The following is a 13,412-nucleotide window of genomic DNA, read 5'->3' as shown; positions in this document are numbered from 1 at the left end:
AATACTTTTAACTGTCATGTGCGTGCCATGTTGCGGTGCTGAGCGGCGCATCCGGTGTGTGACGGCCTTTAGAGTGCAGTGAATGTGAGAGTACAACAAATAATAAGAGTATAACAAATATAAAGACTTTCAGACAAAGGAAAAATTGCGTGAGACTGTTAACTACAGACAGAAGAGAGAACAATGCCAAATTTACTGTCCTGCCCTATAGATGCTGCATTAGAAACGCCTCGCACAAGCATTAATTAGTTTTTTGTAATTTGATACAAAGATGATATAATACATATGTGAATACATATTTGACATATGTTTTTTTAATCTAAATACTAAAAACTTTCAAGGATTTAAAAATATGATGACCGTTAAACGCAACATAACTTGTGAAGAGGGTTACATAGCGGTTGTTGCTAGATCAGATACGGTTGCGGCTGGTGTTCGGTGTCGATTTGTCCTACCTTGTCAGATCGTCCTACCTCCCATTCAGAAAGTAAGTAGCACATTTTGGTGACACTATATGCTGCCCATCAGATTTTGCTACCAGTGTAAATTTTAATGTGGAGTGATATGAAGCTGTAATACCGCCCTAACCTACCTCATCCCAAACTCAGAGCCATTCAAATAGTGTTGGTAGCATAATCTAATGGGTAGGATAAAATGTCAGGACACCTGTTTTATTAAATTTCTCATTAATTGTATTTAAGGTCTACCGCTTCCCCAACACTAAACCCAACAGTCACAGTAAAGTATTATTTATGTTATTTATTAAATTACTCAATAAATTATTTTAATGTCTACCCCTACCCCAACCCAACCATCACAGTACTGTAAAAATATTATTTTATTGTATAAATTGATGCTATATTGATGTGCGTATATGCAGCTGTATCCTATCGAGATTTTAATATCCCTACAGAAAAAAACAGCTTAAACCAGCCTATGCTGGTTGGCTGGTTTTAGCTGGTTGACCAGCCAGGTTTTAGAGGAGTTTTGGCCATTTTCAGGTTGGTTTCCAGCTTGGTCTTAGCTGGTCAGGCTGGGAGATGACCAACTAAAACTAGCTTGACCACCCTAGGCAGCTAAAACCAGCTGGTCAAACTGGTTTTAGCTGGATTTAGCTGGTCATTTTACCAGCTAAGACCAGGCTGGAAACCTGCCTGGAAATGGCCAAAACCCCTCTAAAACCAGTCAACCAGCTAAAACCAGCCAACCAGCCAAGGCTGGTTTAAGCTGATTTTTTCACCAGGGATAGCTCTAAAACAAGGACATTGCTACTGTAGATCATATGGTTGTGGCCGGAATTTAATGAAGATGATTTATATTATCTATTAAATTTCCCATTTATTGTATTTTATTAACATCTCCTCCCACTCCGACCCTATTAACCCAACCATTACAGTAACGTAAAAACAGTAGTTGTACCGAGTGTTATGTTATCTATTAAATTACCCAATAAATTGTATTTTTAACGTTTACTCCTACCCTAACCCTAAACCCAACCGTCACAGTACTGGAAAAATATAAATTATTGTGATACAACGTCATAAAAAATGCTGCTATATTGATGTGCATATCACACTTCCGGCCGGACGTGTATGACTTTCCTCTGAATGAAACAACGAACGCAAGCCGGGATATCCAATTCAACGAACAAATTACTCCTATGAACCGGTTCTGTTTAATGAGTGAGATTACTCACGAAACAGCCTCGAACTCGCTCGTGTTTCAGTAGTTCGTCGTTCAGATCTTCAATTTACAAAGGACTCCCTCGCAAAACAAGTAAGTTATTATCGTTTGCTTCTTTCTGATTTTGACAAAATCAAGAGCCAATCTTCTCACTATAGCAGCACAGCGTGAGTCTGATGTCTGTTTCACAAACAAATGACTCTTATAAACAAGTTATTTTTAATCCTGCAGAGTAGTTAACGAATTTACAGCTGACTCATTTTTACGAGTCTTGCTTCTGTACGACTTTACCGTTACAGCCACAGTAATGTTAAGAGTGCGCGGCCATCTTGTAACATAGTGCCCGTGCCATTTGCTTCCATTTATATTACAAATCGGTTTAAAAAAAGATACGTTGTGCTGTTTTATAATGCGAACTTTGTATTTGCTCTCATTTTATTGTAGTATTATTAACCATAAATTTGTAGTGCAAATAGTTTTACGGTTTTTATAATAAATGTATCTGTTTCTTACACAAGAAAAAGCTGTGATGCTGCAAATTAAGATGGATCCATAAGGCGGGTGTTTTTGTCTGGAGCCATATTTGACTACATCGCATATTTTTTACATCCAGGTAATTGTTGAAATATTATCGTTCCGTATATCTTCTTCTTTTCAAACTACTTATTTGTCCTGTGTTTGACTGATTTTATTTATTTTAAGGTAAGGTATATAACACTGTTACAGGTGTTTGGCTTTGAAAATCTACTGGATTACATTCTTGATTCATTCTCAATGGGCTGTATGCACAGCTAGTGTTTCTCAGCCAAGGATAAACTTGCGGAGAAAGGTTTATGTGATATTTCAATTTCATAATGTTCCTTTGATGTTGTAATGTAATTGATGTTGTAATGTAATTCAAATATAGATAGAAACAAATAGAAACTTCAGTCTTATATATATATATTGTTATATCATATGAAAAAAAATAATTTGACTGTATGTATGTGTATATATATATATATATATATATATATATATATATATATATATATATATATATATATATATACACGCACATATATGCAGTCAAATATTATTATTATTTTTTTTTTGTATGATCTAAACAAATATAGCCTTGTAAGGAAGAAGCATCTTGTGTGTATTTTTTAATATCAAAACTGCCTCCTCCTCAAATTCACATGTTGACTCTCGCTGAATCTGCCAGCACTTCATCTCCAACTAATCAGGTTTATCTTGGATGTTTTAAAAGCAAAAAATGGTCCCGCTAGCCAAATGTAGATTTTGTGCAAGGAGTGAACCCAAACAGACAAAAAAAGTACTGAGCAGACAAAGGGGGAAGGAATGGGGCTAGAGATCAGTAGGGAATAAGCACATGTTTTTCCTCAAAGGTTTTCAACAATTTGCTGCAGATTCAGGAAGTGAGAGTCCAGAAGCAAGTGGAAATAAAAAGGTTTTGCAGGGGTCCGCATGAGGGTTCAGGAAATACAAAGAGGAAGCCGGTTGAATTCTAAGGAAACCCATTTGAGGCAAAGTGCATTTAAAACAGCAGTTGTGATCTCTATTTAAGATTTAATTCATTGACAAAGTTTATGAAAGACGTCCGAAGCAGAATTCAGGTAGACATTAACAGATTTGACTCACCAGTGGTTTCATACATTTCTAATTAGTGAGATTAAATGAATTTACGGTGGTGTAAAAAAAATCTGTAACTTTTAAAAAAAATTTAAAATAGACATGAAATTGCACATAATATAAAAACCAAACGCATATTGTGACTTTTTTAAGGGTTCGCACCATCAATCTTCATGCTATATGTACACATAAGTCCACTTTTAGTAACAATACAGTACACATCATCTGCTTTAAGTCACTGCCTTTTTACTGATAAATATTAATATATGTTTGGTATGTCACAGTGACAGTGTATTTGGAGAGAAATGATGTGTGGCATTTTTCAAATTGATGCAACCACAAAAGTTTCATGTATCAATCAATGCATATTTAGGCACTCTGCGCTTTCATAACGACCAACTGAAACCTTCATTTTTCTGCACTGAACCCATCCAGTGGTAAGGCAGTTCAGGAACTGGGGCAACTCCGTTTTGGTCCAGCCAAGTAACCAGTGGTGAAACCTCTCATGCTTGTAGTGGCCAGCAAAGCTGCTGAAAATTCATCTTCCTTCTGTTCAAACTGGTTATGCCAGTATATAAGCCAACCACGCTGCTGGAGCAACATCTCTGGTATGCTGTAATTAAAAGCTATATTTGTATAGTAGAAATTGTGCTGGTTTGTGTTTAATAAGGCATTTGCAGCCAAACCAGCATAGTACCAAATGATTCTCCATAAATTGGTCCAACAAAGCCATGTGACCAGGCATTAACATCCTGATGACATCTGCACTGAAGGCCACTTGTGCTCATAAAGGGCTCATCCATGACCGTGCACAGCTGTTTATAAAAATGTTTCTTTCTGAGTCAAAATTCCCTCAGTTAAGGCAATGTCGGGTTCAAAGAGAAAGGTTCAGGTTAGATACTTTAGACCAGTGATCTGTGGAAAACTATAAAACTCTGCTGTCCGTACAGTTGAGGTGTCTGGAAACTCTCAGTGCATCTAGTTGACTTTGAAGAGGCCGAAATAGTGTTTGCCTGACGTCTGCAGACTGAAGGATGCTCCGGTAACAGCCTTCAGCTCGGTGCCCTTGTTAAGGCGAAGGAGGCCTGAGACCTGGCATGGCTTCAGGAAGTGAAACCTGTGAGAGCCAGAGGCTGGAGTGGTTCCGTACCCTTCAATGCACTGGAGCAAAGGGCCTTTAGGAATGGACACTTCGAGTTTTACATACTGACTCTGGTTCTCGTTGAAGTGTACCTGGGGGTGGAAACACAGATGGTGCCAAAGGCAGGAGAAAGAGAATGAAACAGGAATGTTATGAGAGACCAATTCAGAGCGGGAGACAGAGCACAAAGGTCTTTAACAGCGCAAAAGAAAAAAAAAAGTTATGATTAAACCAGAAGCTCTTTGATTTGGTTTTGGAGGAACTACAGAAAGCTATGATGGAATTTGATTTAATATGAGGAATTTACAGTATCTCTCAGTCTATCTATTCATCTGTACAGTAGACTGTATATTGTTCAGTCTGTCTGTCTGTCGTATCTATCATTGTTAAATTGATTTCTTGGAAATTCTGGTTATTTCTATTACACTTAAATTTAATGCAGTTCCACATCCTGTTTTCTAGCTTTAATTGTAGTGATTGCACACACTCTATATACATGGATATTTTAACATTTGCTACCATTGTGGCGGAAAATTAGTCCTGTTTAACTTACCTGACAATACACAAAGTAGACTCCGCTACGCTCCACTCTGAAGGTGCCGGTCTCCGAATTGTAATTCACTGCCCTGCTCATATTCAGCTGCTCCTCAGTCCATCCTTTAATGACTCCTTCGTTCCCAACTGAGACGCACATTATTAGACAAAATTCCTCTGTTAACAAAATGGTCCACATTACACATGCATACAGTATACAACCAGAATAACTCACCTTTTTGGAAGGAATCACTGGTTACTGTTGACAAATGAATACATATTAGGCTGGGACCGTTCAATAGCAATTTGGGTGTGTAATTGAGAAATGAAATGATCTACAATGTTGTCCACTTACTCTCAAAATGAGAGGCCGCTTTTCGTCCGTTTCCTTTCCTCCCTCCCACTAGCAAGACAAAGACAAAGAAAAGCATGTTTTGGAAAAAGAGACAGAACTCTGTGCTTCTGAGATGCAGATAAGAGTCATCCACGAGGAGCTCCTGCATCTTCCAGCGTTAAACAGCTGTGCAGATGCAAACATCATGGATTAATCAAAAATAATTTATACACCAGCTGAAGTCCTGATTGTCAAAGCAGATGGTGAAATATTTCCTTTCAGCTCTGTTCTACACTTCTCTTAGCCTTTTGTTTTCAGTAACAGGCACTCCGCACAGAATTTTCTGCGTTCACCCCAGCAGCTGGTTCTAGTCAACAACGAGGCAAAAATTAAGAAAAATGAATCGTTGGCTCTTTCTTAACCTTTCTCATGCAGAAAATAATATTCATATGAAATGAGATAGATTAACAGCTATGGCTACCGTTCAACCGAACGCAGTAATTCAAAGAAACCACCTTGAGAAATGTGTGGGTTTTGTTTTTTCTTTGCCCCTCTCCGGAGACTCTCGAGTCTGGCCTCAGGGGAGCTGTCTGAACTCCTGCTAGTCCGTCAAAATGTGCACTGACTGATCACCTACATTTCAGACTTCAAAAGGAACCTCTCAGAAATGGTTAAACGACTGTTATTTCTGGCTGACCGCTTCAGCTTGAAGCCGTGACTGTCCCCAAGGGGCACTATTCTGGGCTAGGAAAACAGCATATTTTGAGGAATGATTGTGGATAAGCATTTTGGCTCGGAAATCAGACAGCCGTCAGGTGTCAGCTGAAGACTTGCGGCTGCTCATTAGACTTCTGACGGCCCATCTGTTCTTCCCCAATGTTTATTTTGTTGATCTTTTTGGCCACGGCTTGTTGTTTTTACCCTGTTGGCACTGGTTTTTCCATCGGCCTCGAGATGCCTTATCGCATAATTGCAGAATTATAGTCTATTGGTAATTAAAGCTATTTCAGGCTTCAATGCAGGGGTCACTCTTTTTAGATGCTTTCTAAAACCACTGTACCCTTGCGGTCCTTGTGCCAGTTGGTTTTCGCCGGGTGCGTGTCCATCCAGCTCAAACCTGTAATTTCTGCTGTCATTCAGCCTGCTGCCTACTGTTTCCTGTTGCAGCTTTTGGAAACACATGCCCAATGGTTTACCCAAGGTGCCTTGGTGTCCAAAAACAGTTTGGTCGGTGTAAATATTGCGTGCAACAACCAAAGATTCCTCTGCAGCTGGAAAGACTGCAGGTGATCCAAGGTTTTTTGACAACAGCTGTCGTGTGTCGGTTTTACGCTTAGTGTTTTTTCTCCTGCATTTTTAAAACCCCTATGGTTTCATTCAATTTCCGTCAAAGAGCTTGTTTTAATAAATAGTCTGTAAGTAAAGCTGTCATTTCTTTTCTTCTGTGCAATGCATTTCAATAACTGGCTTTCTGCCTGACATTATGACATACGATGTCCTTCAGTACCATCTCTGCGGAACCTCTGGCTCTCCAGCAGTTCGCGTTTTTCCAGGATGAGTTGGAAGATGGCCTTACGCTGCATATTCACCTGCAAGAGAGAGAGAGAGAAATAACAAGTGAGAGCAGAAGAAAGAATCCAATTTTTCATCACTCTCAACAGCTTTTGCAGACAGATATGGGAGACCGACGCAACCAGCATGACCGGGCCAGGAATGGAACCTAAATATGTGTGTCAGGATTGAGCAGGCCACTGGGGAGAAACACTGCTGGCTTCTATTAACTGGCGTTTTGCGGGTAACCCATGCAGTAGTCATAGCTTTTGAAATAATCTGGAGGCGTTCCTGAGCGAGACACAAACAAACAGTCGCCAGAAGCCTGGCAAACACTAAAATTGAGTTTTTAATAGGTCAACCACTTCCCCTAAATACCGTTAACAACACCTTGTAGGGTTTTTTCCCCTTGATGCAATACATTCCGGGAATGCTTCTCTGTTAAAAGGAAGCTTTAAATTAAGTGAAAAAGAAAAGGCTGACAAACAATGTGACAAGCATGTGAAAGCTTTGTCAGCAGTTTAACAAATGTCTGGCAACCGAAACTGTGGTTGTGCCTCGAGATGAAGTGAGTACCTATCCATCTGGAGGTTCAATCTACTCCATGCAAAGTGCACAATAACTGTACTGTGCTACAAAAGACACAGTTAGAGTTGTGTGTGTGTGTGTGTGTGACCTCAGACAGTGGTCAGTAACACTTCTTTAAAAATACTTTTTAGGGGTTAAAGGTTTGGAATGTAGTTATTAAATTATAATTCACAATAGCTCGTGCACATGGAAAAACTTTACTCTGCTGCCAACTGTTCATCATAGAACATCACACAGACATGCAGATCATGCCAGTTCATATTTTTATACAATTTCTGAAAATCTGCACAAGTCATATTCTCTACATTTTAACATGCATAAAATAGGCTTGATTAAAAGCATCACTAATGTTAATTAAGTGCCGAAGAGTTCACAAAGATTGTTTAGAGAATGAATTTATTTAATACATCAACTTTTGTTTAAAGCAACACCTGCCTGTGTGTTTCTTATTTGACATCTCTGATCTTGATTGGTGTCTTTAAGTTGGTTCTGAAGTGTGATGGTTTAGTCGGGAATGAGTCTCGATTTTAATGAAATCAAATTATGTAGTTGATGGCGTTACGGTGGTGCAGTGGGTAACACGATCACCTCACAGCAAGAAGGTCTCTGGTTCAAGCCCCAGCTGAGTCAGTTGGCACTTCTGTCTAGAGTTTGCATGTTTTCCCCGTGTTCATGTGGGTTTCCTTGAGGTGCTCCGGTTTCCCCCACAAATCCAAAGACATGCGCTATAGGTGAATTGGGTAAGCTAAATTGGCCGTAGTGTATGTGTGTGAATGAGTGTGTATGAATGTTTCCCAGTACTGGGTTGCAGCTAAAAGGGCATCCGCTGCATAAAACATATGCTGGATGAGTTGGTGGTTCATTCCGCTGTGGCGACCCTAGATTAATAAAAGGACTAAGCTGAAAATAAAATAAATGAAGTATGTAGTTATGACAAGGCATGGGCCAGAATAAGATTCTGACAGTATGATAACCATGGATAAAAATATCATGGCTTCATGGTAGCCCATTGTGATTAGCGCTCTAAAATATGTTCTTTTTTAAATGTCTGTGTAAAAAAATCCCCATTGAACACAATATATTTTATTGTGATTTAAGATACATTTATACTATTTGGAACAGTTGCTTTTGATGTGGAGGGTCCTTTTCTGCTGGAGATACTGTTGCCCTAAAAGTGTAGGTATGGTAGAACAGAAAATGTTGGCTGTTTTAAAACTTTGACTCTTCCAAATTGCTGTAAACCTTGAAACTGGTAATCATCCCATGATGAAAAAACTAATAATTCTTCTAAAATCATTGAATAAATAATAAATACATTAAAATGTAATAGCAATAATACTCTCAATTCTGTCGTTTCATATAATTCCAAGTTTTATTTGTGGCATCTGTCAGTTATAATCTTATATATCGCATAATTTTGACTTTATATCTCACAGTTTTAGGAAACTTCGCATTATTGTAATTCTTAGAACTTGATAGTTCATAGTTCTGACTTCCTCAAAATTAGCACTTTATTGATCAATATTGTGAGTTAATATAATATATTCTGATTCAGACCTTTTCCCATTTTTTTAATTCTCTGAATAATTAATTTTTTTTAAATTATAAGTCTATATCTTGCAGTTTTACCTATTTTTTCTTTCTATTTCTATAATTTCTCCAAATTGTGAATAGAGGATTTCTTGCAGCGATTTACATAATTCTGAGTTTACTTTCCTGAGTTAACTTTTCTCAGAAGTTTGATACAAATTAGCAGTTGCAAGTATAAAAACTGAAACTGAGATAGGATGTTGCATGCCGACATGAACTGTGAAATTCAAAACAATCATAAGTCAGATTAATTTTTTTTTATTCCATGGTGGAATTAAATGAATTGCTCCCTGATTCTGAAAAAACAAGTCTCACTACTCTGGTAAGCTTAGGCTTTATTCATTCATTGGGTTTCATTTCAGCTTAGTCCCTTTATTAATCAGGGGTCACCACAGCAGTATGAACTGCCAACTTATCCAGCATATGTTTTACTCAGCGGATGCCCTTCCAGCTGCAACCCATCACTGGGAAACACTCATACACTCTTGCATTCACACCCACACATACACTACAGCCAATTTAGCCTATTCAATTCACCTATAGTGCATGTATTTGGGCTGTGGGGGAAACCAGAGCACCTGGAGGAAACCCACGCAAACACAGGGAGAACATGCAAACTCCACACAGACATGCCAACTGACCCAGCAGGGACTTGAACCAGCTACCTTCTTGCTGTGAGGCGACAGCACTACTCACTGTGCCACCATGTTGCTTGCTTAGGCTTTATATTAAATAAAAGCACAAAAGCATGGTAGCATTTCATTTTCAGTCTCTAACTACAATGATTTATTAACTCACTATCTACTCACCCTCAAGTGTTTCCAAACTTTTATGAGTTTCCTTATTCTGGTGAACACAAAAAAATATTCTGAAGAAAGCTGAAAACCTGCTGACTTTCATAGTAGGAAATACAAATACTATAGAAGTCAATGGTTACCAGTTTCCACCATTCTTCAGAATATCTTCTTTTTTTGTTGATCAGAAAAAAACTTGTAAATTTGTAAAACAAGTAAAAGATGAGTACATTATGACTTTTTTTTTTGGTGTGACCTAGCAAATTTCTACTAAAAGTTAATCCAGTACTTAAACTCAGTAATACGTGCCAGTTCGATGCACCACAAACAAAACCATTCATAAGAATCTTGTGCATTAATCACTCTGCTCTAATCACAATGTGTAATTTGATTACTTAAAAAAGAATCGGATCACAAGTGTCATTCGTTCTGGAGTCGTTCTACACACGCAGCAAAGAGTTTGATTCCTAAAAAGAACCGAATCATAAGAGTCATTAATTCTGGAGTCGCGCAGTGGTTGCTGTGTGTGTTTCGTGCTGTGCTCAGTAGCGGTGTTTGGAAGAGTTGTGCGTGATTCATGAACCCTCACTTCAGCGCGCTGTTCCGTCCACATCGGCGGAAGAAATAAGCCACTGCTGTTCCAGTAATTAAAACAATACTGACGTCCATGACAGCACACACACTTCTGACAGTGCAACCCATCTGTGCTTGAGGGCAGGCTATAAGACTCTAATAGTAGCTTACGAGTTGCAAATCATTTCACCATAATTACACAATTGCTTTACGAGACGCGATGCTTAAAAGGCAATGTCAGCTGGCTCCGAGACGCGCGCGTGCCAAGTACTCCAAGATTTCCAGTAAATTGCCCTAAACACGGAGAAAAACTGGCAACAAAATCATCACACTTGGCAGCGACTTTAGAAACTAAATAGGCCATAACTCACAGCACCCCGCGCGCAAAGTCTGGAAGGGTCATAAAAACGCGTCCCGCAGACCCCCAGCGGTGCCGCAGCTGTATGTTTGTATAATCAAGTGCCACATTCCTCGTGATATTGTGTGTAGAATACCTCACCCCCCAAAGAAAAGCTTGCAAAGTGCTCTTGTGGTCAGCACCACAAGATCGTGGCAGAACATTAAAATAAAACGCATTTAATTGCATGATGGTGATTAGTGAGTGTGCACGAACGCATGCATGCATCGAAAGACAAACCCCAAAGCGATCGCGTTTACCTGCTCCAAGCGCTCCTGCAGAGTTTGGAAAGACCTCGACAGGTCCCGCGTTTGTCGCAGCGTCCACACTGTAAATATGGCACTGCACACGGCCAGAGACAGCGCGAGCACGGCCATCAGCGACCAGACCCAGCGCAGCGTGCGGATCCGTCTCCTCTGGAAAATTCGCTGCATTGTTGCGCGCGCGGGTCGTTCACCGTTCTGGAGCTTCCACGTCAATCATTGTGTCCGTAATCCACGAGAACATCCCTGAGCCTCTCCGGTAGATCCCGTGCGCGAGCGCTTCTCCAAGTCAGAGCGCAAATGCAGCGGGTTGCAAGACTGACCACAGCAAATCGGTCAGTGCTTTTGGTATATGGAGAAGTGTTTATTGCGTGGACTTCGTCTGGCACAGATGGCATAGCAGTGTTCTTTTCATTCTTGCTCTGAGTGTTGTCAGTAGCGCAGTAGGGATTTGGGATTTATTTACGTCTTCCAGGGAGCTGAATTTCTGGCATGACCTGCTCGTGTTCTCACTGATGTATAGATGATGGTCTAGTCCACAAGAGGTGTCATTTCAAAGCACTCCTGCGTTCATGCGCTCAAGTATGCACTGCAGGGAAGTGAGTCCTGCACAGCAGTGGAAAACAGATTTCCTCCCCCCTCCCTCGCGCGCTGCCAAGTATTCTTATTCTGTAGTCAAATAGTATTGAGCTCCGTCCTGCCTCAGATCAACAAGTGCGCGTCTTTTATATGCTTGGTTGAACTGGTTGTTCTCTACGGTTTTTTTTACAGCGTGTGGCCGTGCACTAATGAAGCAAAGAGTGCTGATTATTGTCACCACAGTGTACATACCAAGGGATGTTTTAGTTTTAAAGGGAATTGGAATGAAACCTTTCGGGATGAAAGATATTAGCTGAGATTTTGAGGATACAGACTGTGTATGCCAGAGAAGAATAAAGGACATTAATATGGTAAATCGTATACCAGGCTGTATTTAGCAATATACAATTTGCGGATATGCTATGGAACAATGTACTATTGGGGAGTGTGGTCCATGGAAACGTTTGGAAAAAAAACTTAAATAAAAAACTTAATTAATAAACAGACAAATAAATTGAATTACAATTAAATAATTGTCACTAAACAAGTGTTAATAATTGAAACTAAAGTGGATAATAATACAAAAGTTCTAATATTAAAATTATATTTAAATAAGGTACAGGGCGACGCAGTGGCGCAGCAGGTAGTGCTGTCGCCTCACAGCAAGAAAGTCGCTGGTTCGAGCCTCGGCTGTGTCAGTTGGTGTTTCTGTGTGGAGTTTGCATGTTCTCCCTGCGTTCCCTGGGATGTTTCCCAGAGATGGGTTGTGGCTGGAAGGGCATCCGCTGCGTAAAACATGTGCTGGATAAGTTGGCGGTTCATTCCGCTGTGGCGACCCTGGATTAATAAAGGGACTAAGCTGAAAAGAAAATTAATGAATGAATAAGGTACAAATACAATGCAATCAACCCTTTATAGGGCACTCATTAAAACTTTATTAGGTACACCTTACTAGTACCGGGTTGGACCCACCTTTGCCTTCAGAACTGCCCTAATCCTTCGTGGCATAGATTCAACAAGTTACTGGAAAAATTATTCAGAGATTTTGGTCCATATTGACATGAGCATCACGCAGGTGCTGCAGATTTGTCAGCTGCACATCCATGATGTGAATGTGGAGGTGACTGGTGACTGTGGAGGCCATTTGAGTACAGTGAACTCATTGTCATGTTCAAGAAACCAGTCTGAGATGATTTGTGCTTTATGACATGGTGCATTATCCTGCTGGAAGTCAGAAGATGGGTACACTGTGGTCATAAAGGCATGGACATAGTCAGCAATATTACTCAGGTAGGCTGTGGCGTTGACATGATGCTCAATTGGTACTAATGGACCCAAAGAGTGCAAAGAAAAAATCCGCCTCAAGGTTCGACTTGTGCTTTCAGATATGCTCTTCTGCATAACTCAGTTGTTACGAGTGGTGCCTTTCTGTTCTGGTACTGTTGCCTTTCTATTAGCTCAAACTAGTCTGGCCATTCTCCTCTGACCTCTGGCATCAACAAGTTATTTGCACCCACAGAACTGCCGCTCACTGGACATTTAGTCTTTTTCTGACCATTTTTTGTAGACCTTAGAGATGGTTGTGTGTGAAAATCCCAGTAGATCAGCAGCTTCTGAAATACTCAGACCAGCCCATCTTGCACCAACAACGATGCCACGTATAAAGTCACTTAAATCCCCTTTGAGTTGCTGTCATGTGATTGGCTTATTAGAAATTTGCCTTAATGAGCAGTTGGACAGGTGTACCTAA

The 13,412-nt window shown here is 40.0% G+C and overlaps 1 protein-coding gene across 1 annotated transcript; it reads right to left on the bottom strand.

Annotated features, from left to right (window-relative positions):
* Positions 1-3,218: 3,218 nt before the first annotated feature.
* Positions 3,219-11,758, bottom strand: tnfsf12 (TNF superfamily member 12). Its single transcript, XM_056461218.1, has 6 exons — positions 11,081-11,758; positions 6,835-6,916; positions 5,349-5,396; positions 5,229-5,252; positions 5,013-5,140; positions 3,219-4,551 (listed from the first exon to the last, which is right to left on the bottom strand). Exons 1-6 carry the CDS (start codon positions 11,252-11,254, stop codon positions 4,297-4,299), a joined length of 711 nt encoding a protein of 236 aa, XP_056317193.1. The 5' UTR covers positions 11,255-11,758; the 3' UTR covers positions 3,219-4,296.
* Between the last annotated feature and the right edge of the window lie 1,654 nt (positions 11,759-13,412).

Source organism: Danio aesculapii, chromosome 7 (assembly GCF_903798145.1).
Source record: "Danio aesculapii chromosome 7, fDanAes4.1, whole genome shotgun sequence".
Classification (NCBI taxonomy): Eukaryota; Metazoa; Chordata; class Actinopteri; order Cypriniformes; family Danionidae; genus Danio; species Danio aesculapii.
This window is presented reverse-complemented; position numbering and strand designations above follow the sequence as displayed.